Source organism: Stenella coeruleoalba (genome assembly GCF_951394435.1).
Source record: "Stenella coeruleoalba genome assembly, chromosome: 19".
Classification (NCBI taxonomy): domain Eukaryota; kingdom Metazoa; phylum Chordata; class Mammalia; order Artiodactyla; family Delphinidae; genus Stenella; species Stenella coeruleoalba.
The window spans coordinates 27921501-27943806 of record NC_137165.1 but is presented as its reverse complement, the minus strand read 5'-3'; the positions used below and the strand labels follow the sequence as shown (position 1 = coordinate 27943806).

The 22306-nt window shown below is 39.6% G+C and overlaps 1 protein-coding gene across 2 annotated transcripts in view; it reads right to left on the bottom strand.

Moving 5' to 3' along the window:
• Positions 1–22306, bottom strand: part of STXBP4 (syntaxin binding protein 4) — a 182471-nt gene that overhangs the window by 4740 nt on the left and 155425 nt on the right. For both annotated transcript variants that reach the window (XM_079903546.1, XM_079903547.1), the window contains one exon: positions 19321–19378. In XM_079903546.1, coding sequence (XP_079759672.1) covers positions 19321–19378 — 58 coding nt within the window. The remainder of the gene's footprint in view (positions 1–19320; positions 19379–22306) is intronic.

Sequence of the window (22306 nt, the reverse complement as noted above, 5' to 3'; positions counted from 1 at the left end):
TTATGGCATTCTCTATAAAAAACATATCAGATATATTTTGCAATTAAATAATCCAATTAATTAAAAAATCTTTAGGCCTAGATAGTACATTATGTTACAAGAATCTAAAGCTACAGTAATATATTACTTATGCATAATATTGGAAAAAAATTACATCACTAGACTTGTAAAAAATGAACGCTGAAAAGTCCTGAAAAAATATGAATTATATTTTTGAAGTAATATACACAGGCTTAGATTGCTGTCAATTATTGTACAGAGGCAAAAACATACCAAGTCCAAAGGTGATACATTTTTCAAAAAAAGAAAATGTTTCTATGGTCTCAGACTATAGCTTTGGGTAACTTTTAAAAATTGATGCTGTTTTGGATTGTGATAGAATAAAAAAATTCAGAAGACCTCTAAGAACATGTCCTACTGACACTGGTGCCTAGACACTGGACTATTAGATAATAATAAGCAATTTTATAAAATTCTGTAGTTGGTGTATTTGTACATTCTCATATACCCCCTTTGGCAGTGTCCACCAAAATTTATGTTCTCCATTCCACACTGTGGAGTTGTTATCAGGAGGCTGCTCCCAGGCAGAGACTACATTTCTCAGCTCCCCCTACATCCTTATGTGAGCATGTAACTAATTCTCACCAGTGGAAGGGGAGAGAGTTGATGTTTACGTCTTGTGGACCAGGGGTTTTCAAGAACAGCGCTGGAATGCCTTCTCTGTTCTCACGCCTCATCCATAACTGAATGCAGAGAACTCAGAGGCCCTAGGGGATGGCAGAGCCATGAACTGGAAGGAGCTGGGGTCTCAAAATCACTACCCAAAGAAAAGAAAAGCCACCCATCGACCAGGGATTCCCGCACTGACTAGTGTGTGAGTGTTAAGCCACTGAAAAGCAGGGTTTGTAACAGCAGCTAGTGTTGCTCTAAATGACTTCAAGAGAGTATTTCAAGATGAAGCCATGACTATTACTTTCCCATTAAATATATGTACAACTTTTTACAAACCAAAGAGCTTGGCTTTCTAAAATACAAAAAGCAGGCAATAAATATATATTTTCAGGCTACTTGAAATATGTTAGTAATCAAAAGACTGTCAGAATATAGATTAATGGAAACTAAATTTAATTAGAAGCAAGTTTGCAAGACCATTGCCAAAGTTTCCATATTAAATTCCCACTTAATGAGTAGAAGTGCATGAAATGTAGAAGATGTTTAAAATTTTAATGTTCTTATTAAAATGGTAAGAATTGTAATACAAGTTATAAGGCTTTCATTTAATTTATACAATAAAATAAGTTTAATAAACATCTAACTAAATGTATTTTTTTAATTGCCAAATTTGAAATCTTAAAAAAAAAACCTAAAATTATTTGAAACATACAACTTCAACTTATTTTATACTTATCCTAATATTATTTTTCTATCAAAGTTAAGCTGATTACACTAAAAATATAAAGCTATAAATATACATATGATATTAGAAAACTGAGCATCACAAAACTGGGGACTTGGAGGGGTTCCACATGAGATCATCTTTAAACTCTTGAGGTATTTTGTCAGTATTATTGACTCCATAATGCTAAGTGCAAAAGCCACTTGAGAGTGAGTGCTATAACACAGAAACCTTCAATTACAGTAAAAAATTATGGGATAAAAACCATATATGCCATCAACCTTTACAGTTCTCTCATGAACTTTACATACTGATTGCTTCTAATGGTGCCACCTTGGACTTGTGAATAAATGGGCTTAACTGTTTGTTAGAACCTTATTTTATACTTATATTTTGTAAATATTATATATCCTAATTTACATATTTATATTATGTTTATATTTTATATATTTATATTATATATATTTATATTTTAAAGGAGAGACAGTTATATTTATTATCCTCATTTTATATATGAGGAAGCTAACACTGAGAGAGGTGAAATAACTTACTCCAGGTCATAAAACTGATAAATGTTAGAGCCAGCATCTGGATCCAAATCTGACTTCTGGGAATTTTACCATTATGTTATATTCCTCTCTGAGGCTCTATTATATGGGTTGGTTTCAACAATATATATGGAGGCTTTGGGTTAGATTAAATGAGACCACCTGAAAAGAGGTCTTTAGCTTTACAAGATGAAATAATTAAAGATGTATTGACTGATTAATTCAATGATCATAGATTCTATCTCTAAAGCATTTTTAAATAATTTATCATAAAATTCATAAAACCTTTATTCAGTATGAATAAAAATTATTTGTGTGACACCTGCTTCTCCAGCAGTCTTAAACTTTTCACATCATGTGGCAATTGAAGAAATTGAGGCTAAGAGAGTCCCAGTGCCCTATCCAAGGTCACACAATAGTAGATCTCAGGCTTAGATGCAGACCATGGTCACTATCTTTTTGTATCAGCTTCACGGACCTGGTCTGAAATTCTGTATTGCCCAGGCACTAACTGGGTTACTTGTATGTCTCTGGGAAAGTTACTTAAACTCTGAGTCTGTTTCCCAATCTAGAAAACATGTAAGACCTTCCTCGATAGTGTTAAGAGAGAAAACATATAAATCCCCTAGTTTTATGCCTGACACATTCTAGGTCCATCATAAGCATCACTCTCTCTCCTCCACTTCTAACTTCCTGTATTAGTTTTCTCTTGGTGCAGTAACAAATGACCACGAATGTAGTGGCTTAAAACAATGCTAATTTACTGGCTAACTGTTCTGTAGCTCAGAAGTCCGCCACAGTTCTCACTGGCTCAAATCAAGAGGTTGGCAAGGCAAAATTTCGTTCTGGAGGCTCTAGGGGAGACTCCGTTTCCTTGCTTTTCCAGCTTTTAAAGGCCACCCACATTCCATGGCTTGTGGCCTCCATCTTCCAAGTCAGCAACACAACATATCTCTGACCCTGCTTCCATTGTCATATCTCTTTCTGACTCTTTCCTTCTGGCTCCCTCTTCTACTGCTGAGGACTCATGTGATTAGACTGGACCCACATGGATAATCCAGGATAATCTCCCTATTTTAAGGTCAGCTGATTAGCAACCTTAATTCCACCTGCAACCTTAATGCCCCTTTACCATGGAACCTAACATATTCAAAGATTTTGGGGATTAGCTCATAGATATTATCAGGGAGCCATTATTCTACTTACCACACTCCCTTGCCCCTCAGCTATTTCTCGCACTAAAGCCTAGAGCTTGAGGGAAGGGGCACTGGTTTGTATTAATTCTTGCAATTTGCCTGAAACTTGGCAAATGTACAGGAAGAAAGATTATATGCTATAATACATTGTACTGGAGATAACTGACTGAAGAAAAAGGTGCTAGAGATCTATGGAAAGTAATTTAAGGAAGAAGCAACTGTTACGGAATGAATTGTGTCCCCACCCCCCAATTCTATGTTGCAGTCCTAAACCCTAATGTGGCTGTGTTTGGAGGATGGGGCCTTTGTGGAGGTAATTAGGGTTAGATGAGATCATGAGGGTGAGGCCCTGGTCCAATGGGACTGGTGTCCTTGTAAGAAGAGGAAGACACATCAGACCTTTCTCTCCATGAACACAGAGAAGAGGCCATGTGAGGAGGTAGTTGTCTACATCCCAGGAAGAGGGGCCTCACAAGAAACCAATCCTGATGGCATCTTGATCTTGGCCTTCTGTCCTCCAGAACTGTGAGAAAAATAAATTTTTCACCCAGTTTAAGCCACCCAGTCTGTGGTATTTTGTCATGGAAGCCCTAGCAGACTAATCCAGCAACCAAATTTGGAAGGGAAAGTGACAAAAAAGTTAGTATTTGTTGAGAAATTTAAATAAAGGGTCTTGGAGGCAGAGAAGATGCCATATCCGGCTAAATAAAAGTATAACCCTAGAAAGGTGATGAATTTCCAAAGTACTTTACACAATCCCAAAGGATTTTCTTATATTATCCCTCCAAAATGCTAAAAAACATGCTTCCTGCCTCAGTTATATCTGTTATTGGTTAAATAGGGGAAAAAAGAGCTTGATGTTGGCTGTCTAGATCTGGATATTTTATTCATTTCAGTGGGCTTTCCATTCTGAGTAACCTCAGTCAGCTGGCTGGCCTTCTGTTTAGATGACAGTTGCTCATACAGAGTTTCATATGGCTACACCCCTTTGTAGGTATTTATAGAAGATCCAGAGCAGGCTGTCTCAGGCTCCTGAGCCCTGCAGCCTCTTTGCTCCTGTCACAGGGCTGCTGACTGGCTGGGGAGAGGTATAAGTGTAGGTTTTGGTTGCTGGTTTCTATTTGCAGCTGTGCAAATGCTGTCGTATAAAGCTCCTCCACTGGCAAATAGCAGTAGAATAATATAAGGGAAGGGAAGGGGAATGAACATCTATTAGGCACTCACCTTGTGCCAGGTGAGTTATTTTGTTAAATTCTCAAAACAAGCCTGGGAGATATAAACTACTATCCTTGTTTTTTGATGAGAAAAGGGGTTACAGACAATAGAAATACTACTAATTATACCAAGGTCACACTCAAAAGTGGTGGTGTAAACATTAGAAACCAGGTCTGTCTGATACTAAAGTCCATATTTTTTCCCTATCAACTGCTTCCTCAATGACCGTATTCACTCATTTGATAAATACTTATTCAGTCCCTACACATACCAGGCACTGTACTAGTTACTGGATATTCTAAACCAGTTATCACATAGATGGGTACATCCAGACTAGTGGTTTTAATACCTTACAATTTAATCATAGCTAGAAGTACTTGGGAACAAAATATTTTAATAAGCTCCATACTTCTTCCTTCAAGTCCTCTGTTGATTTCTTCATTATAGTCTCATTAAGAATGAAATGCTCAGGATTGCCATACATGCAAAGGCAGTGAGGAGCTTACCCCCATTTCCCTTATCTACACTGAAGTTAGGTACATAGAAATTGCCCTGACATCTCATCAAGTGAGCCCTAGACTTCAGTAGTCTGTCCATGGCTATTTCTTAACTCATCTAAAATTAATCAAAGCAGCCAAATTAATGAGGTCTTAAGAGGGAGGGCTCCTGACAGTACCTACTAAAGTGGAGCTAAAATCATCTGCTAAGGATTTAGGAAAAGTTAAAAGTAGTAGCTTTTTATTTCCCATCCAGAAACCATCCCTCACTCTCCACCCTCCCTTCCCCAGTCTCCTTAATTTCTAATCACATTAGAATTACCTAACATGGACTCTACGTGCAAAATAAGGTTGGAGGTAAGAAAAACAATCTCAAATTTTTCCTTTTGTGTTTTCCATTTTTTAATTTATTTTATAAATGAGATGATACAATGTAACTTAAGCCTTTAATTAATACAGAAGGCTGACAATGACAAATTTCATTCATATATAGGTTATGATCTACATTCTTTCCTACCTGGAAACAACCTAATAGGCTGTTCTACCCCAAGTTCAGACAATCATTTAGGGTTGTTAATGAACTCTGTCTGGAAAGATATGAGACAAAACATGCCTATTGGAAATCAGTTTTCCTTTGAAGTCATAAAGGCAAAGCTCTTAAATACTGACTATCTCATAAGAACTATTGGGGGGGAATGTCACTGTTTATTTTGTCATTCCAACCTACGGTTTGCATTATTACTGTTCATCCTGGCAGAGTTCCTGTGTTGGCAATATGCTCTAGAAGACCAAAGACTGAAAAAATGTGGTATGTGTCCCACACATCTCTTCCCCCGGCACCCACAGCAGACATCTCTGATGCATCAAGACAAATATCAGGGACTTCCCTGGTGGCGCAGTGGTTAAGAGTCCACCTGCCAATGCATGGGACACGGGTTTGATCCCTGGTCCGGGAAGATCCCACATGCCATGGAGCAATTAAGCCCGTGCACCACAACTACTGAGCCCATGTGCCGCAACTACTGAAGCCCGTGAACCTAGAGCCTGTGTTCCGCAACAAGAGAAGCCACCGCAATGAGAAACCCATGCACCACAAGGAAGAATAGCCCTCACTCACTGCAACTAGAGAAAAGTCCGTGTGCAGCAACGAAGACCCAATGCAGACAACAAAAAAAAAGACATATCAGTGAGGTTGAATATAGCCTCAGAATTCTTCACAAACAACACTTGAGAAAGTGAGTTGAAATCTATTTGCCCTCTCTGCTCTAGACAGAAACTTCTGTTTTATTCAGAAATCACAGGCTCCCTAAGTTTTACTGGTATGCATTTGTAATGTAAGTATAATACTTCCTATGTAATGGAGAACAGATTTTATAATACAAGGTGTGCTATCTCAGATTTCAGAATGTGATATAAAGGTGTATCAACACAAAGGAATTATAAGCCAGGTGTGAGTAACTTTTAAAAACCAATGAGTAGACGGCTTCATGATGACGGAAGAGTAAGACGTGGAGATCACCTTCCTCCCCACAAATATATCAGAAATACACCTACATGTGGAACAACTCCTACAGAACACCTACTAAACATGAGCAGAAGACCTCAGACCTCCCAAAAGGCAAGAAACTCCCCACGTACCTGGGTAGGGCAAAAGAAAACAGAATAAACAGAGACAAAAGAATAGGGACGGAACCTGCACCAGTGAGAGGGAGCTGTGAAGGAGGAAAGGTTCCCACACACTAGGAAGCCCCTTCGCGGGTGGAGACTGCAGTGACGGAGCGGGGAAGCTTCGGAGCCATGGAGGAGAGCGCAGCCACAGGGGTGCGGAGGGCAGAGCGGAGAGATTCCTGCACAGAGGCCCGGTGCCGACTGGCACTCACCAGCCCGAGAGGGTTGTTTGCTCTTCCGCCGGGACGGGTGGGGCTGGGAGCTGAGGCTCGGGCTTCGGTCAGAGCGCAGGGAGAGGACTGGGGTTGGCGGCGTGAACACAGCCTAAAGGGGGCTAGTGCGCCACAGCTAGCCGGGAGGGAGTCCGGGAAAATGTCTGGAGCTGCCGAAGAGGCAAGAGACTTTTTCTTCCCTCTTTGTTTCCTGGTACGCGAGGAGAGGGGATTAAGAGTGCCGCTTAAAGGAGCTCCAGAGATGGGCGCGAGCCATGGCTATCAGCGCGGACCCCAGAGACGGGTATGAGACGCTAAGGCTGCTGCTGCCGCCGCCAACAAGCCTGTGTGCGAGCACAGGCCACTATCCACACCTCCCTTCCGGGGAGCCTGTGCAGCCCACCACTGCCAGGGTCCAGTGATCCAGGGACAACTCCCACAGGAGAACACACAGCGTGCCTCAGGCCGGTGCAACGTCATGCTGGCCTCTGCCGCCGCAGGCTCGCCCTGCATCCTCATTCCTCCCTCACCGCGGCCTCAGTGAGCCAGAGCCCCCGAATCAGCTGCTCCTTTAACCCCGTCCTGTCTGAGTGAAGAACAGATGCCCTCAGGTGACCTACAGGCAGAGGTGGGGCCAAATCCAAACCTGAACCCCGGGAGCTGTGCGAACAAAGAAGAGAAAGGGAAATTTCTCCCAGCAGCCTCAGAAGCAGTGGATTAAAGCTCCACAATCAACTTGATGTACCTGCATCTGTGGAATACATGAATAGACAACGAGTCATCCCACATTGAGGAGGTGGACTTTGGGAGCAACGATATATATATATTTTTTTCCCTTTTTCTCTTTTTGTGAGTGTGTATGTGTATGGTTCTGTGTGTGATTTTGTCTGTATAGCTTTGCATTTACCATTTGACCCAGGGTTCTGTCTTTCCTTTTTTTTTTTCTTTCTTTTTTTAGTATAGTTTTTAGCACTTGTTATAATTGGTAGATTTGTTTTCCAGATTGGTTGCTCTCTTCTTTCTTTCTTTTTTCTTTTATTAAAAAAATTTTTATTTTAATAACTTTGTTTTATTTTACTTTATTTTGTTTTATCTTCTTCTTTCTTTCTTTTCTCACTTTTATTCTGAGCCGTGTGAATGACAGGCTCTTGGTGCTCCAGCCAGGCGTCAGGGCTGTGCCTCTGAGGTGGGAGAGCCAAGTTCAGCACATTGGTCCACAGGAGACCTCCCAGCTCCAAGTAATATCAAATGGCGAAAATCTCCCAGAGATCTCCATCTCAACACCAAGACCCAGCTCCACTCAACGACCAGCAAGCTACAGTGCTGGACACTCTATGCCAAACAACTAGCAAGACAGGAACACAACCCCGTCCATTAGCAGAGAGGCTGCCTAAAATCATAATAAGGCCCAGACCTCCCAAAACACATCACCAGATGTGGACCTGCCCACCAGAAAGACAAGATCCAGCCTCATTCACCAGAACACAGGCACTAGTCCCCTCCACCAGGAAGCCTACACAACCCACTGAACCAACTGTAGCCACTGGGGGCAGACACCAAAAACAACGGGAACTACGAACCTGCAGCCTGCGAAAAGGAGACCCCAAACACGGTAAGTTAAGCAACATGAGAAGCCAGAGAAACACACAGCAGATGAAGAAGCAAGGCAAAAACCCCCAGACCTAACAAATGAAGAGGAAATAGGCTGTCTACCTGAAAAAGATTTCAGAATAATGACAGTAAAAATGATCCAAAATCTTGGAAAAAAAGTGGAGAAAATACAAGAAACGTTTAATAAGGACCTAGAAGAAGTAAAGAGCAAACAAAAAGTGATGAACAACACAATAAATGAAATTAAAAATTCTCTAGAAGGGATCAATAGCAGAATAACTGAGACAAAAGAATGGATAAGTGACCTGGAAGATAAAATGGTCGAAATAACTACTGCAGAGCAGAGTAAAGAAAAAGAATGAAAAGAATTGAGGACAGTCTCAGAGACATCTGGGACAACATTAAACACATCAACATTCGAATTATAGGGGTCCCAGAAGAAGAAGAGAAAAAGAAAGGGACTGAGAAAATATTTGAAGAGATTATAGTTGAAAACTTCCTAATATGGGAAAGGAAATAGTTAATCAAGTCCAGGAAGCATGGAGAGTCCCATACAGGGTAAATCCAAGGAGAAATATGCCAAGACACATATTAATCAAACTATCAAAAATTAAATACAAAGAAAAAATATTAAAGGCAGCAAGGGAAAAATGACAAATAACACATAAGGGAATCCCCATAAGGTTAACAGGTGCTCTTTCAGCAGAAACTCTGCAAGTCAGAAGGGAGTGGCAGGACATATTTAAAGTGACAAAGGGGAATAAACTACAACCAAGATTACTCTACCCAGCAAGGATTTCATTCAGATTTGATGGAGAAATTAAAACCTTTACAGACAAGCAAAAGCTGAGAGAATTCAGCACCACCAAACCAGCTTTACAAGAAATGCTAAAGGACCTTCTCTGGGCAGGAAACACAAGAGAAGGAAAAGACCTACAGTAAGAAACCCCAAACAATTAAGAAAATGGTAATAGGAGCATACATATCGATAATTCCCTTAAATGTAAATGGATTAAATGCTCCAACCGAAAGACACAGACTGGCTGAATGGATAAAAAAACAAGACCCATATATATACTGTCTACAAGAGACCCACTTCAGACCTAGGGAGACATAATGACTGAAAGTGAGGGGATGGAAAAAGATATTCCATGCAAATGGAAATCAAAAGAAAGCTGGAGTAGCAATTCTCATATCAGACAAAATAGATTTTCAAACAAAGACTATTAGAAGAGACAAAGAAGGACACTACATAATGATCGAGGGATCAATCCAAGAAGAAGTTATAACAATTGTAAATATTTATGCACCCAACATAGGAGCACCTCAATACATAAGGCAAATACTAACAGCCATAAAAGGGGAAATCGACAGTAACACAATCATAGTAGAGGATGTTAACACCCCACTTTCACCAATGGACAGATCATCCAAAATGAAAATAAATAAGGAAACAAGCTTTAAATGATACATTAATCAAGATGAACTTAATTGATATTTATAGGACATTCCATCCAAAAACAACAGAATACACTTTCTTCTCAAGTGCTCATGGATTATTCTCCAGGATAGATCATATCTTGGGTCACAAATCAAGCCTTGGTAAATTTAAGAAAATTGAAATCGTATCAAGTATCTTTTCCAACCACAACACTATGAGACTAGATATCAATTACAGGAAAAAATAATAACCTAGAGATAACTGAAGAAATCAAAGAGGAAATCAAAAAATACCTAGAAACAAATGACAATGAAAACACGACGACCCAAAACCTATGGGATACAGCAAAAGCAGTTCTAAGAGGAAAGTTTATAGCAATACAATCCTACCTTAAGAAACAAGAAACATCTCAAACAACCTAACCTTACACCTAAAGCAATTAGAGAAAGAAGAACAAAAAAAACCCAAAGTTAGTAGAAGGAAAGAAATCATAAAGATCAGATCAGAAACAAATGAAAAAGAAATGAAGGAAATGATAGCAAAGATCAATAAAACTAAAAGCTGGTTCTTTGAGAAGATAAACAAAATTGATAAACCATTAGCCAGAGTCATCAAGAAAAAAAGGGAGAAGACTCAAATAAATAGAATTAGAAATGAAAAAGGAGAAGTATCAACTGACACTACAGAAATATAAAGGATCATGAAAGATTCCTACAAGCAACTGTATGCCAATAAAATGGACAACCTGGAAGAAATGGACAAATTCTTAGAAATGCACAACCTTCCGAGACTGAACCGGGAAGAAATAGAAAATATGAACAGACCAATCACAAGCACTGAAATTGAAACTGTGATTAAAAATCTTCCAACAAACAAAAGCCCAGGACCAGATGGCTTCACAGGCGAATTGTATCAAACATTTAGAGAAGAGCTAACGCCTATCCTTCTCAAACTCTTCCAAAATATCGCAGAGGGAGGAACACTCCCAACCTCATTCTATGAGGCCACCATCACCCTGATACCAAAACCAGACAAAGATGTCACAAAGAGAGAAAACTAGAGGCCAATATCACTGATGAACATAGATGAAAAAATCCTCAACAAAATACTACCAAACAGAATCCAACAGCACATTAAAAGGATCACACACCATGATCAAGTGGGGTTTATCCTATGAATGCAAGGATTCTTCAATATACGCAAATCAATCAATGTGATACACCATATTAACAAATTGAAGGAGAAAAACCATATGATCATCTCAATAGATGCAGAGAAAGCTTTTGACAAAATTCAACACAGATTTCTGATTAAAAACCCTCCAGAAAGTAGGCATAGAGGGAACTTTCCTCAACCTAATAAAGGTCATATATGACAAACCCACAGCCAACATTGTCCTCAATGATGAAAAACTGAAACCATTTCCACTAAGATCAGGAACAAGACAAGGTTGCCCACTCTTACCACTATTATTCAACATAGTTTTGGAAGTTTTAGCCAGAGCAATCAGAGAAGAAAAAGAAATAAAAGGAATCCAAATTGGAAAAGAAGAAGTAAAGCTGTCACTGTTTGCAGATGTCATGATAGTATACGTAGAGAATCCTCAAGATGTTACCGGAAAACTACTAGAGCTAATCAATGAATTTGGTAAAGTAGCAGGATACAAAGTTAATGCACAGAAATCTTTTGCATTCCTATACACTAATGTTGAAAAATCTGAGAGTGAAATTAAGAAAACACTCCCATTTACCATTGCAACAAAAGAATAAAATATCTAGGAATAAACGTACCTAAGGAGACAAAAGACCTGTATGCAGAAATTTATAAGATACTGATGAAAGAAATTAAAGATGATACAAATAGATGAAGAGATATACCATGTTCTTGGAGTGGGAGAATCAACATTGTGAAAATGACTATACTACCCAATGGAATCTACAGATTCAATGCAATCCCTATCAAACTACCACTGGCATTTTTCACAGAACTCGAACAAAAAATTTCACAATATGTTATGGAGACACAAAAGACCCCGAATACCCAAAGCAATCTTGAGAAAGAAAACCGGAGCTGGAGGAATCAGGTTCCAGGACAGTAAATGACAGTAATCAAGACAGTATGCTACTGGCACAAAAACAGAAATATAGATCAATGGAACAGGATAGAAAGCCCAGAGATAAACCCATGCACATATGGTCACCTTATCTTTGATAAGGGAGGCAAGAATATACAGTGGAGAAAAGACAGCCTCTTCAATAAGTGGTGCTGGGAAAACTGGTTACATCTAAAAGAATGAAATTAGAACACTCTCTAACACCGTACACAAAAATAAACTCAAAATGGATTAAAGACCTAAATGTAAGGCCAGACACTATCAAACTCTTAGAGGAAAACACAGGCAGAACACTCTATGACATAAATCACAGCAAGATCCTTATTGACCCACCTCCTAGAGAAATGGAAATAAAAACAAAAATAAACAAATGGGACCTAATGAAACTTAAAAGCTTTTGCACAGCAAAGGAAACCATAAACAAGATGAAAATACAACCCCCAGAATGGGAGAAAATATTTACAAATGAAGCAACTGACAAAGGATTAATGTCCAAAATTTACAAGCAGCTCATGCAGCTTAATGTCAAAAAAACAAACAATCCAATCCAAAAATGGGCAGAAGACTTAAATAGACATTTCTCCATAGAAGATATACAGATTGCCAACAAACACATGAAAGAATGCTCAACGTCTTTAATCATTAGAGAAATGCAAGTCAAAACTACAATGAGATATCATCTCACACCGGTCAGAATGGCCATCATCAAAAAATCTACAAACAATAAATGCTGGAGAGGGTGTGGAGAAAAGGGAGCCCTCTTGCACTGTTGGTGGCAATGTAAATTGATACAGCCACTATGGAGAACAGTATGGAGGTTCCTTAAAAAACTAAAAATAGAACTACCATATGACCCAGCAATCCCACTACTGGGCATATACCCTGAAAGAAACATAATTCAAAAGCAATGACATACCAAAATATTCATTGCAGCTCTATTTACAATAGCCAGGATGTGGAAGCAACCTAAGTGTCCATAAACAGATGAATGGATAAAGAAGATGTGGCACATATGTACAATGGAATATTACTCAGCCATAAAAAGAAAATAAATTGAGTTATTTGTAGTGAGGTGGGTGGACCTAGAGTGTGTCATACAGAGTGAAGTAATTAAGAAAGGGCAAAACAAATACTGTATGCTAACACATATATATGTAATCTAAAAAAAAAAAAAAAAGGTCATGAAGAACCTAGGGGCAAGATGGGAATAAAGACACAGACCTACTAGAGAATGGACTTGAGGATATGGGGAACGGGAAGGGTAAGCTGGGACAAAGTGAGAGAGTGTCATGGACATATATACACTACGAAATGTAAAATAGATAGCTAGTGGGAAGCAGCCGCATAGCACAGGGAGATCAGCTCGGTGCTATGTGACCACCTAGAGGGATGGGATAGGGAGGGTGGGAGGGTGGGAGGGAGGGAGACGCAAGGGGGAAGAGATATGGGGACATATATATGTATATATATAACTGATTCACGTTTTTATAAAGCAGAATCTAACACACCATTGTAAAGCAATTATACTCCAATAAAGATGTTTAAAAAAACAAACAAAATAAAAAACCAATGAATATACCTACTTGAAAAATCACCAACAGTATAATATAATGTTTGAAGCAAGTATATGATATTGAGATTTTTGTATCGTTTATAGAGATGTATAGATTATATATATAATAATTTAATTATTGATTAATATATTATATATAGTACATTGTGAAACAGCCTTGTCATAGGCATCCTCTAAGATAGCTCCCAGTGGTCCTTACCTTCTGGCATGCATACTCTTGTATAGCTGCCTCCTACACTGTACCAGGGTGCTCTGTTTGACCAGTAGCATATGGCAGAAGGTATGTCAATCACTTCTGAGATTGGTTATAAAAGACACTACAGGTTTTATCTTGGTGTTTCTCTTGCTTTCACTTTTTCTCTTGTCCCTTGCTGTGGGGGAAGCCAGCTGCGATGTTTGTGCAGCCCTATGGCCCTATGGATGGAGAAAGGTCCACTTATGGTGAGGAACTGAAGCCTCACATGTGAGCCTGGAACAAATATTCCAGCCCCATTAAACTACTCTTCAATTCCCAGACCTGGCTAAGAGCTTGATTGCAACTTTATGAGAAACCCACATCGAGAGAGAGTCAGAATGATCCAGCGAAACCACATCCGGGTTCTTGACCCTCTGCAACTTGGGTAAGAAAATAAATGTTTATTGTTTAAGGCTGCAAAATTTTGGGGAAATTTATTAAGCAGCAATAGAGAATTAATACATGAAATCATGGCCAGTGATCACAGTGAATCTGAAACCTTCAATAGAAAAAAAGAGTTCAATGAAAGCAACGTAGCAGTTATGTCTAGTTTGTAATATTAAGTTCATTTTTACTCTCAAACATAGCTCATAATAATTCTGTTAAATTATATAACATACATATAAAGTATATGAACTTTTAAAGTGGAATCATATCAAAAGATTGTTATAAATCTGTAGTAGTATATAACTGCAAAGGGAAGATAGGAAGTTGGGTGGTAAAATGGTCAGGTTTACCAGATAATTTCATTACAGCGCTATCAAGATAACTGGCATTTTGTCATTGAATTTAAGAACGCTGCAACTCTCTCTCTAAGGAGAAAATAAGAAAGTTTTCCCTTGAATGCACTGGTATTTATATAGCAAGTGAGTAAGCCCTGCCTATTTGCATATGTGCATACACATATTGGTGTATACACATACACATATATAGATGTATACTTTTGTTAGTTCTATGAGACACTGGCTCTAGCAATGCCAATATTTTGATTATGTTTGTTTACACAAGATAAAATGCTTTCTTCTCTTGTGTCAGAAGGTAAGTAGATGACTACACAGTATTAATGGGTGTGCAATGGACATGTGGGTGGATAGGAATATTCAATGAAGACCGTCTTTGTCTAGGCATTCTTGGGACAGCACTGACAGTTATTCCTTTGCCCAAGGCTTGGCTTCCATCAGATTTAACAATTCAGTTTCCGGGAAGATAGTGACAGGTGTCAATCTCAGACATTGTGTATACGTACACAGACCGGCATCTCCTCCAATGTTCTGGAAGAGGGATCTCAGTCACTGTTCTTTTTAAGCAAAGGTGACAGAGGCAATGAACTGAGTTCATTACTTGTTATTTCTTGCCTCCAAATTACCATTCACATGGTAAATGAACTACTCCTACCCAAAAGCTAACACAGGCTAGCCAGGCTCAAAAGTTTGGTTGGGGTAGTGAGAGGATGAAAAAACAAAAATCTAAATAGTTCCAAGAAAGACATATAGTGGATGCTTGCTTATGCAGACATTACTTATTTGGCATCCTATCTGAAGGCAGCTAAGAGCTGAGAGGAAACCCTCATCAAAATGTTAGGAGCAAGTGAAGAGGCCTAACCTTGGCTGAAAGTGTCTACTTTGGGTCAGGTGTTATGATAGGCTTTTTACATACATAAGCTCATTCATTCTGGGCAGGAACTCTATGAAGGGCTAATATTCTTTCCATTCTATACGTAGAAATTAAAGCCCAGAGAGGTTTAGTAAACATGCCAAGGTCATTCAGCTATTCTGTGGAGAAACCAGCATTGGAACCTACGTTTCTCCAAATCCAAAGCCCATGCTCTTCTTTTCCTTATACCAGATGGCCTTCCTGGAATCAAATCCACCTGCACCAGAACTTATGCACTTGACTCACATATAAACACTTGTAGATGCACACTCCAGGACTATTTACAAGCAATTCAAATTAGTCTGATTATTTGGCATCCTGTCTTCCTCAAATAAACTCCTGGGGAAGATGGTGAAGTGTGTAGAGGATTGAAAAGGAGAATGGAGATGAGGAGATGGCCAGGCATGTTGAGATCGGGGAGAGATGACAGCTGTGTCTCTATTCTAGCTTATACAGCTTAACGTCACCCTGCAGAACTCACTGTATTATGTATAAGATTGATGTTTATAATGATTTTGTTCAGGGGCCTCAGTAGAAGAAGGCAGGAAAGCACACAATACTTGTAAAATAAGACTTCCATTAAGAATAGTTAAACTAAAATAAATGTTGGTGCTTGAATGGGGTTAATGACTAGCAAAAAAGCCAACTCGGGCTTCCCTGGTGGCGCAGCGGTTGAGAGTCCGCCTGCCGATGCAGGGGACACGGGTTCATGCCCCGGTCCGGGAAGATCCCACATGCCGCGGAGTGGCTGGGCCCGTGAGCCATGGCCGCTGAGCCTGCACGTCCGGAGCCTGTGCTCCGCAACGGGAGAGGCCACAACAGTGAGAGGCCCGCGTACCGCAAAAAAAAAAAAAAAAGCCAACTCATGGTAAGCAGTCCATTCCTCCATGAGACAAGATAAAGAAAACACTGGTATATTGTTAGATTTTCTTATCTTTACTGTTTGACCTTTCTAGTCTCCAGGAGATGACTACTTGTGCTTAGAACTAAGTTTCTATTCTGCTATTTAAAAATGAATAAAGTATAGAATTCTAACAAAATCAAGATCAGTTTAAAATATCTTTCTTGTCATATGTAAACATGCTACGTTAAAATAAGGAGATGGAGATGGTGCAGCGTGGGTGTGTGTTTTGGGGGGATGGCTTTGGACTCAGACAACCCTGGAACTGTATCTTGGCTCTGAAATTTTACTACGGCCTGACCTGGATGAGTTTAGCCTCTTTTCCACAGAGTTTCTCCAACTGTAATGGTGAGACAAGGATGCCCACCACTGTCCTTTAACAAATCTATCTTACCTCTTTTCTGCTTTCCTTAGGAGTCAAGATTAAGGTCAAGGAAGATAACTCCCTAAAGAGTGTACATTATTTTCTATGACTGGAGTGGATTATACAAATGTGGTGCCGCTTTCCATTCCTTCTACGGGACTGAGTTAGATCTCAGGGCAGTCAAAGGGCTTGCTACTACTTCTCTTCTCTCTTCTCCTAGGATGCTGTTCTCCCTTATAGTAGGAGCCCAGCCCAAGGCTACTGTTCCAGTCAGCAAAGGACAGTGGCTTAAACCACTGGGTACCAGGCAATGGGACATGCTCACTCTCTGACTCACACTCACGTCTCTTTCTCCCTCCTTTTCCTTGGTAGTTGGTGATGGTGCCCTTATCCTTTCCTTTCCTGGTTAGGCTCTGACACAGCTTTGGGTTAGGATACTGACAGATGGCTAAGGCTAAGCCTTGGTGAAAGAGTTCCCCACAGGGTCCAGACTCATTTACTGACATTTTTCAAAGGCCTCTGACTTCAGAACCTGGGTTTACAATGAATGCCAGTTTGCCTTCCTTTGATGGGGCATTTCTTTTGGGGACCTTCTAGGAGACAGGCATGGCTGAGGGCAGGATGCAGCTCACCACCATCATAATATCGTCCTATTAAGAGCTGAGCAATGCCCACTTTCTACAGTGTTAAGAAGATTAGAGAATACAATGCGTAGAAAAATACCCCTAACATATGCCTGGCTGTTGAGCATCACTGCCCCCCCCCCCGCCCCCATCCCCACATCTCTCCCCTTATCCATTACAAAGTGAACATAAGAAAGAAACCCAGTGCAAATTTGGATGTGGTTTTTCATTTTCTTGTCACCCCTACAGTACAGTGATTCAAATCTCTCAGGAACTAAACATAGTTAATACAGCATATTGAAGTGAAACTTTCCTTCCAGAAGAGTTATGATTTGGGAAGTGAATAGTATGGCGCTAAATGTAATCTGTTCATGGAATTCCTGGGTCCTTTGCTCCAAAAGTCCCTTTCTCCTTCATGTATTATAAACTACACCTTTGCTTTATTAATTACTTTTTGCTAGAGACCACAAGAAAAAAAAAATCAAGAAAATACTTTGCCAGGTTTACCCCTAGCTTTTCCTTAAATCTTTTCAAAATATGAAGCTTCTGAATTTTCAATGTCTTTAATGGTCATACGATTTTTCCTGTTCTTTTTTCCACCATGATGTTTTCTCCATGTTGTAAATTAATGATGACTATTTTATTAGGTATCTACTGTGTTCCAAATTTTATGCTAGGTGCTTAACATTTAACAACTCTATAAAGTAGGTACAATTCACCTTATTTTTTGATGAGAAAACTGAGATGAAGAGAGATGGAGGAACCTGTGTAAAGTCACAGAGTTTGAGAATCCAAAATGTGGATATTGCTTTGAAAAATACTTGCACATTTGAAAGAACAGCAAGGATACATCTCTCTTTTCCTCCCCAAATGCATACCAAGTATCATTTGCTAAAAAAGGGTCATATAAGGAAGTCTCGTGGGATTTTAAGAGGATGCTGGGAATCCCCCTTGTGTTCTCATAACTCCAACTCTGACATGAAAAGAGCTACTCAGAACATAGTGGAAGTATACCAGATTGCCATGTCCAGAGTAAAATTAACCAGTCCAGCAGCTAGAAAATGTATTTCTGTTGAGGCTTTCAAAGAGAGGTCTCTAACAGTCTAGTATACTAGAGAGAATCCTAGTGTCAGAAGACTTGGGTTCCCTTCTGGCTTGGTGACTTAGTTAGCTGTGGATTTTTTGGCAACTACTCTAGGCTTTTATTTTTTTCATCTATAAATGAAGGATGTTCTGAGACTCCATTGAGATGAGGTTTGTTCATATACTGTCTCATTTATCTCCTCAGTTATATATTGTATGTTTTTCCTCACTATTAAGTAAATTCCTTGATATCAGAGAATATATAGAATATATATAGTCTGTATATCTCACTGCTGTATCTCCAAGGTATGGAATACTGCCTGGTGCACAGCAAATGCTCAAGAAATATTTGCAGGGCTTCCCTGGTGGCGCAGTGGTTGAGAGTCCGCCTGCCGATGCAGGAGACACGGGTTCATGCCCCGGTCCGGGAAGATCCCACATGCCGTGGAGCGGCTAGGCCCGTGAGCCATGGCCGCTGAGCCTGTGCGTCTGGAGCCTGTGCTCCGCAACGGGAGAGGCCACAACCGTGAGAGGCCCGTGTACCGCAAAAAAAAAAAAAAAAAAAAAAAAATTTGCAGAATAAATGAACTGTGTACACTGCAAAGCATGAAAAAATGTTGATTATTATTACTATTATTGTTAATAAGTTTTGAGACAAAGCAGGCTTTTTCATTAGATATTAACTTTGCATAAATATTAATACTTTTAGCCAAAAGTGAATTGAGGCAGCCAACATTTAGGTTCAAATGACAATCCTGTTCCAATTTTTTGATGTTTCCCTTGAAATAATTATTAGGTTTTTTTTTTTTCTAAATAATATCTGATATTAGCATTTAAATCACATGAAATGAAAATGGTGAAGTTTCACTTCTTGTTACTAATTTTTGTAACCTCCAAGAGGGTTTCTTGGTATTACTGATTATTCTGCAACTTCCAGGTTCTCTCCAGATGTGAAGAAAATTGCTTACTTGGTTGAGATGCTTGTACTTACTTGATGAAGTACTTGATTCCATCTGCTGTGTAAGCTTCCTCCCACCCGTAAGGTAGACCTTGAGTGAAAGGAAACCAAAAATACATTTAATAAGATGATAAAGATAACTTTATTTCCTGGACACAAATTTCCCACAGCTTTACAATTATTTGAGTACATTTCTTGTACAAAATAATTGTCTAGAAAGGAGGAATTAAAACAATTCAGATGAGCTTTCATACTCAGCATCTTAGAACACAATAAATAAGTCTTGAACAGTTAACAATCTGCTTTAGTTGCATTAAATGGATCATGACTTGTCATTTACATGTGGTGAGCATTTTTTTTTTTTTTTTTTTTTTTTGGTACGCGGGCCTCTCACTGCTGTGGCCTCTCCCATTGCGGAGCACAGGCTCCGGACGCGCAGGCTCAGCGGCCATGGCTCACGGGCCCAGCCGCTCTGCGGCATGCGGGATCCTCCCGGACTGGGGCATGAACCCGCGTCCCCTGCATCGGCAGGCGGACCCCCAACCACTGCGCTACCAGGGAAGCCCGGTGAGCATTTTTGTTAGCAGGATTCAAGCAAAAATTTTTGGTGCAGGGGATGTTTTTTTCCTGGCGGCAGAAAGATGGACAAGATGGCCTCTGCTTGTCTATTCGGGCTCAAAGTTTCTTTAATCAGCTCCCTTTACATTCTTTCACTCAGCTCCACAGGGAATCGACATATGAGTACCAGATCAGCAAGCAGTTTGAAAGTAGCTCTTGGACAAGACAAAATTCCTTATGAAGTCTAAAATTTAGCAAAGTGATTTACAATGGATTGTAGTATTTTATTTTGTTAATTAAGAATTTTGTGCATTAAATGTTAACGGCCAAACAATTTGCTAAACTCAGCTTCCATTTCAGTAATGGGATTGAGAATAATTAGTTAGCTATAAAGAGATGCAGACTGAAGTAAGCAAGCAATCATTTGGCCATATTTCTATAAATAAGTACATTTTTGTCCTCACCAACAGAACAGGCCCAGGTTGAGGCAGCCCATTCTCTATATTCCAATTATGGGTGGTACTCCTTTAGAACACAAGGGTTTCCATCCCTTGGCTCCACCCCTGAATACTGTTAAGCAGAGGTCCCCAACCCCCAGGCCACGGACCAGTATTGGTCTGTGGTTTGTTAGGAATGGGTCACACAGCAGGTGAGCAGCGGGAGAGTGAGCGAAGCTGTGGAATTGTCTTCCAGGAAACCGGTGCCAAAAAGGTTGGGGACTGGACTTTCCTGGTGGCACAGTGGTTAAAGAATCCGCCTGCCAATGCAGGGGACACGGGTTCGAGCCCTGGTCCGGGAAGATCCCACATGCCGTGCAGCAATGCCTGCTGAACCTGTGCTCTAGAGCTGATGCTCCACAGCTGGTGCTCTACAACAAAAGAAACCACCACAGTGAGAAGCCCTCGCACCGCAACAAAGAGTAGCCCCTGCTCTCTGTAACTAGAGAAAAGCCCGCGCGCAGCAACAAAAACCCAACGCAGCCAAAAATAATAAGTAAATAAATAAATTAAAAAAAAAAAGGTTGGGGACTGCTGCTGTAAAGGATTGTAATTGACCTTTTGGATCAGTCTTTGGTATTGACTTATCAAGGCTCCTTTGATGAGTATAAGAACATTAACACATCAAAGAACAGACTCCTGGTGCAGGTAGCCTACTTTAGAAAGTAACTGAGCTGTAACAACAAACCATTTCCCCAAGTCTCAGCAAGGGGCAGAGCAAAAATGCAGGAACAGCAACTATGAACAAAATAAAACCTTTCTCTATCATCATTCACTTCATATTCTTTGAGAATAGCTCTAATGATGTTATTTTTATAAGAAAAACAAAACAAGCTTTACTTTATATTTACCTCCAGTCTTTTAACACAGTTGTATAAAAATAAGAGCCTGGCCCAGAATTCTGTAACTATTTCCTTTGTGGATTAACACAGGCCACCTAGGAGTTTCTTTTTTCCCTTAATGAATAAATGTTCCTATTTTAAGCACAAAATAAGCATATCTGGGAACTCAGCATAAGCAAATGACTGGCTTCTTAAAAGCCCCTGAAGTGACACTATATATATCTCCGATAGTAACCATGGCCAGCACACGCTCAGCCAGACAGGCCATGATCAACTGCTGCTGCAGTTCACGTAGATTTATCGCCTTTACACTTTCTACACCTTTGTTACAGATCACTTCATTTTTCGCTGACAAGCCCCTCACCTGAAGGGAAGAATCTGATGACTGTACACAAAACCCCTGCTTTTATGACAAAAAGGTTCAGAAATGCCAGGAATGATGATCAATAGGGCAAAGACACGCTAAAAGTAGAAAGTCATTCTAATGTGACTAAGATTTTTGTTTAAATGACTTGTCTCTTCAGTGCAATTATAGCCACATTTCTAATTTATTAATTCACAGGTCTTTTTTTTAATGAGGAGACAAAAATATGTATACTTTAAAGACAGTATCTTTTAATCTATAGGATCATTTGAGAATTGAGATTGACATTGGGATACCGCATCCCCATGCCATCAAAATAGAGTTCCTGCCCTGATTGTTTTCTTACAATTAGTAAACAAGGACTATAACTTCACAACGGTCTTATTAAAGGTACCAATTCATATCCATATAAGTCAAAATGGTTATTCAATGACTGTAGCCATCAAGATATTCCTGTTTATTGAACAATATTTGAGGATAAATTCTCTGTTCTGAAAAAATAGCATTTCTTTTTAGAAGACTGAGTGGTTTCTTCTTCTTCATGCAGTTAATATAGTCTGTAAAAAACAGACTTGGGGACTAAATTGATAGCGACTATCTTTCAGTGATAGTTCAGTAATAGAAAACACAATCACTGTCCAATTAATTATAAGTTAAAAACCACAATATATTGATACACCAAATAACCTACTTTATAGAAAAAGGGTGTTTTTGATTTCTACAAGCTTATATAACTATGATGGACGCAATTGTCCTTT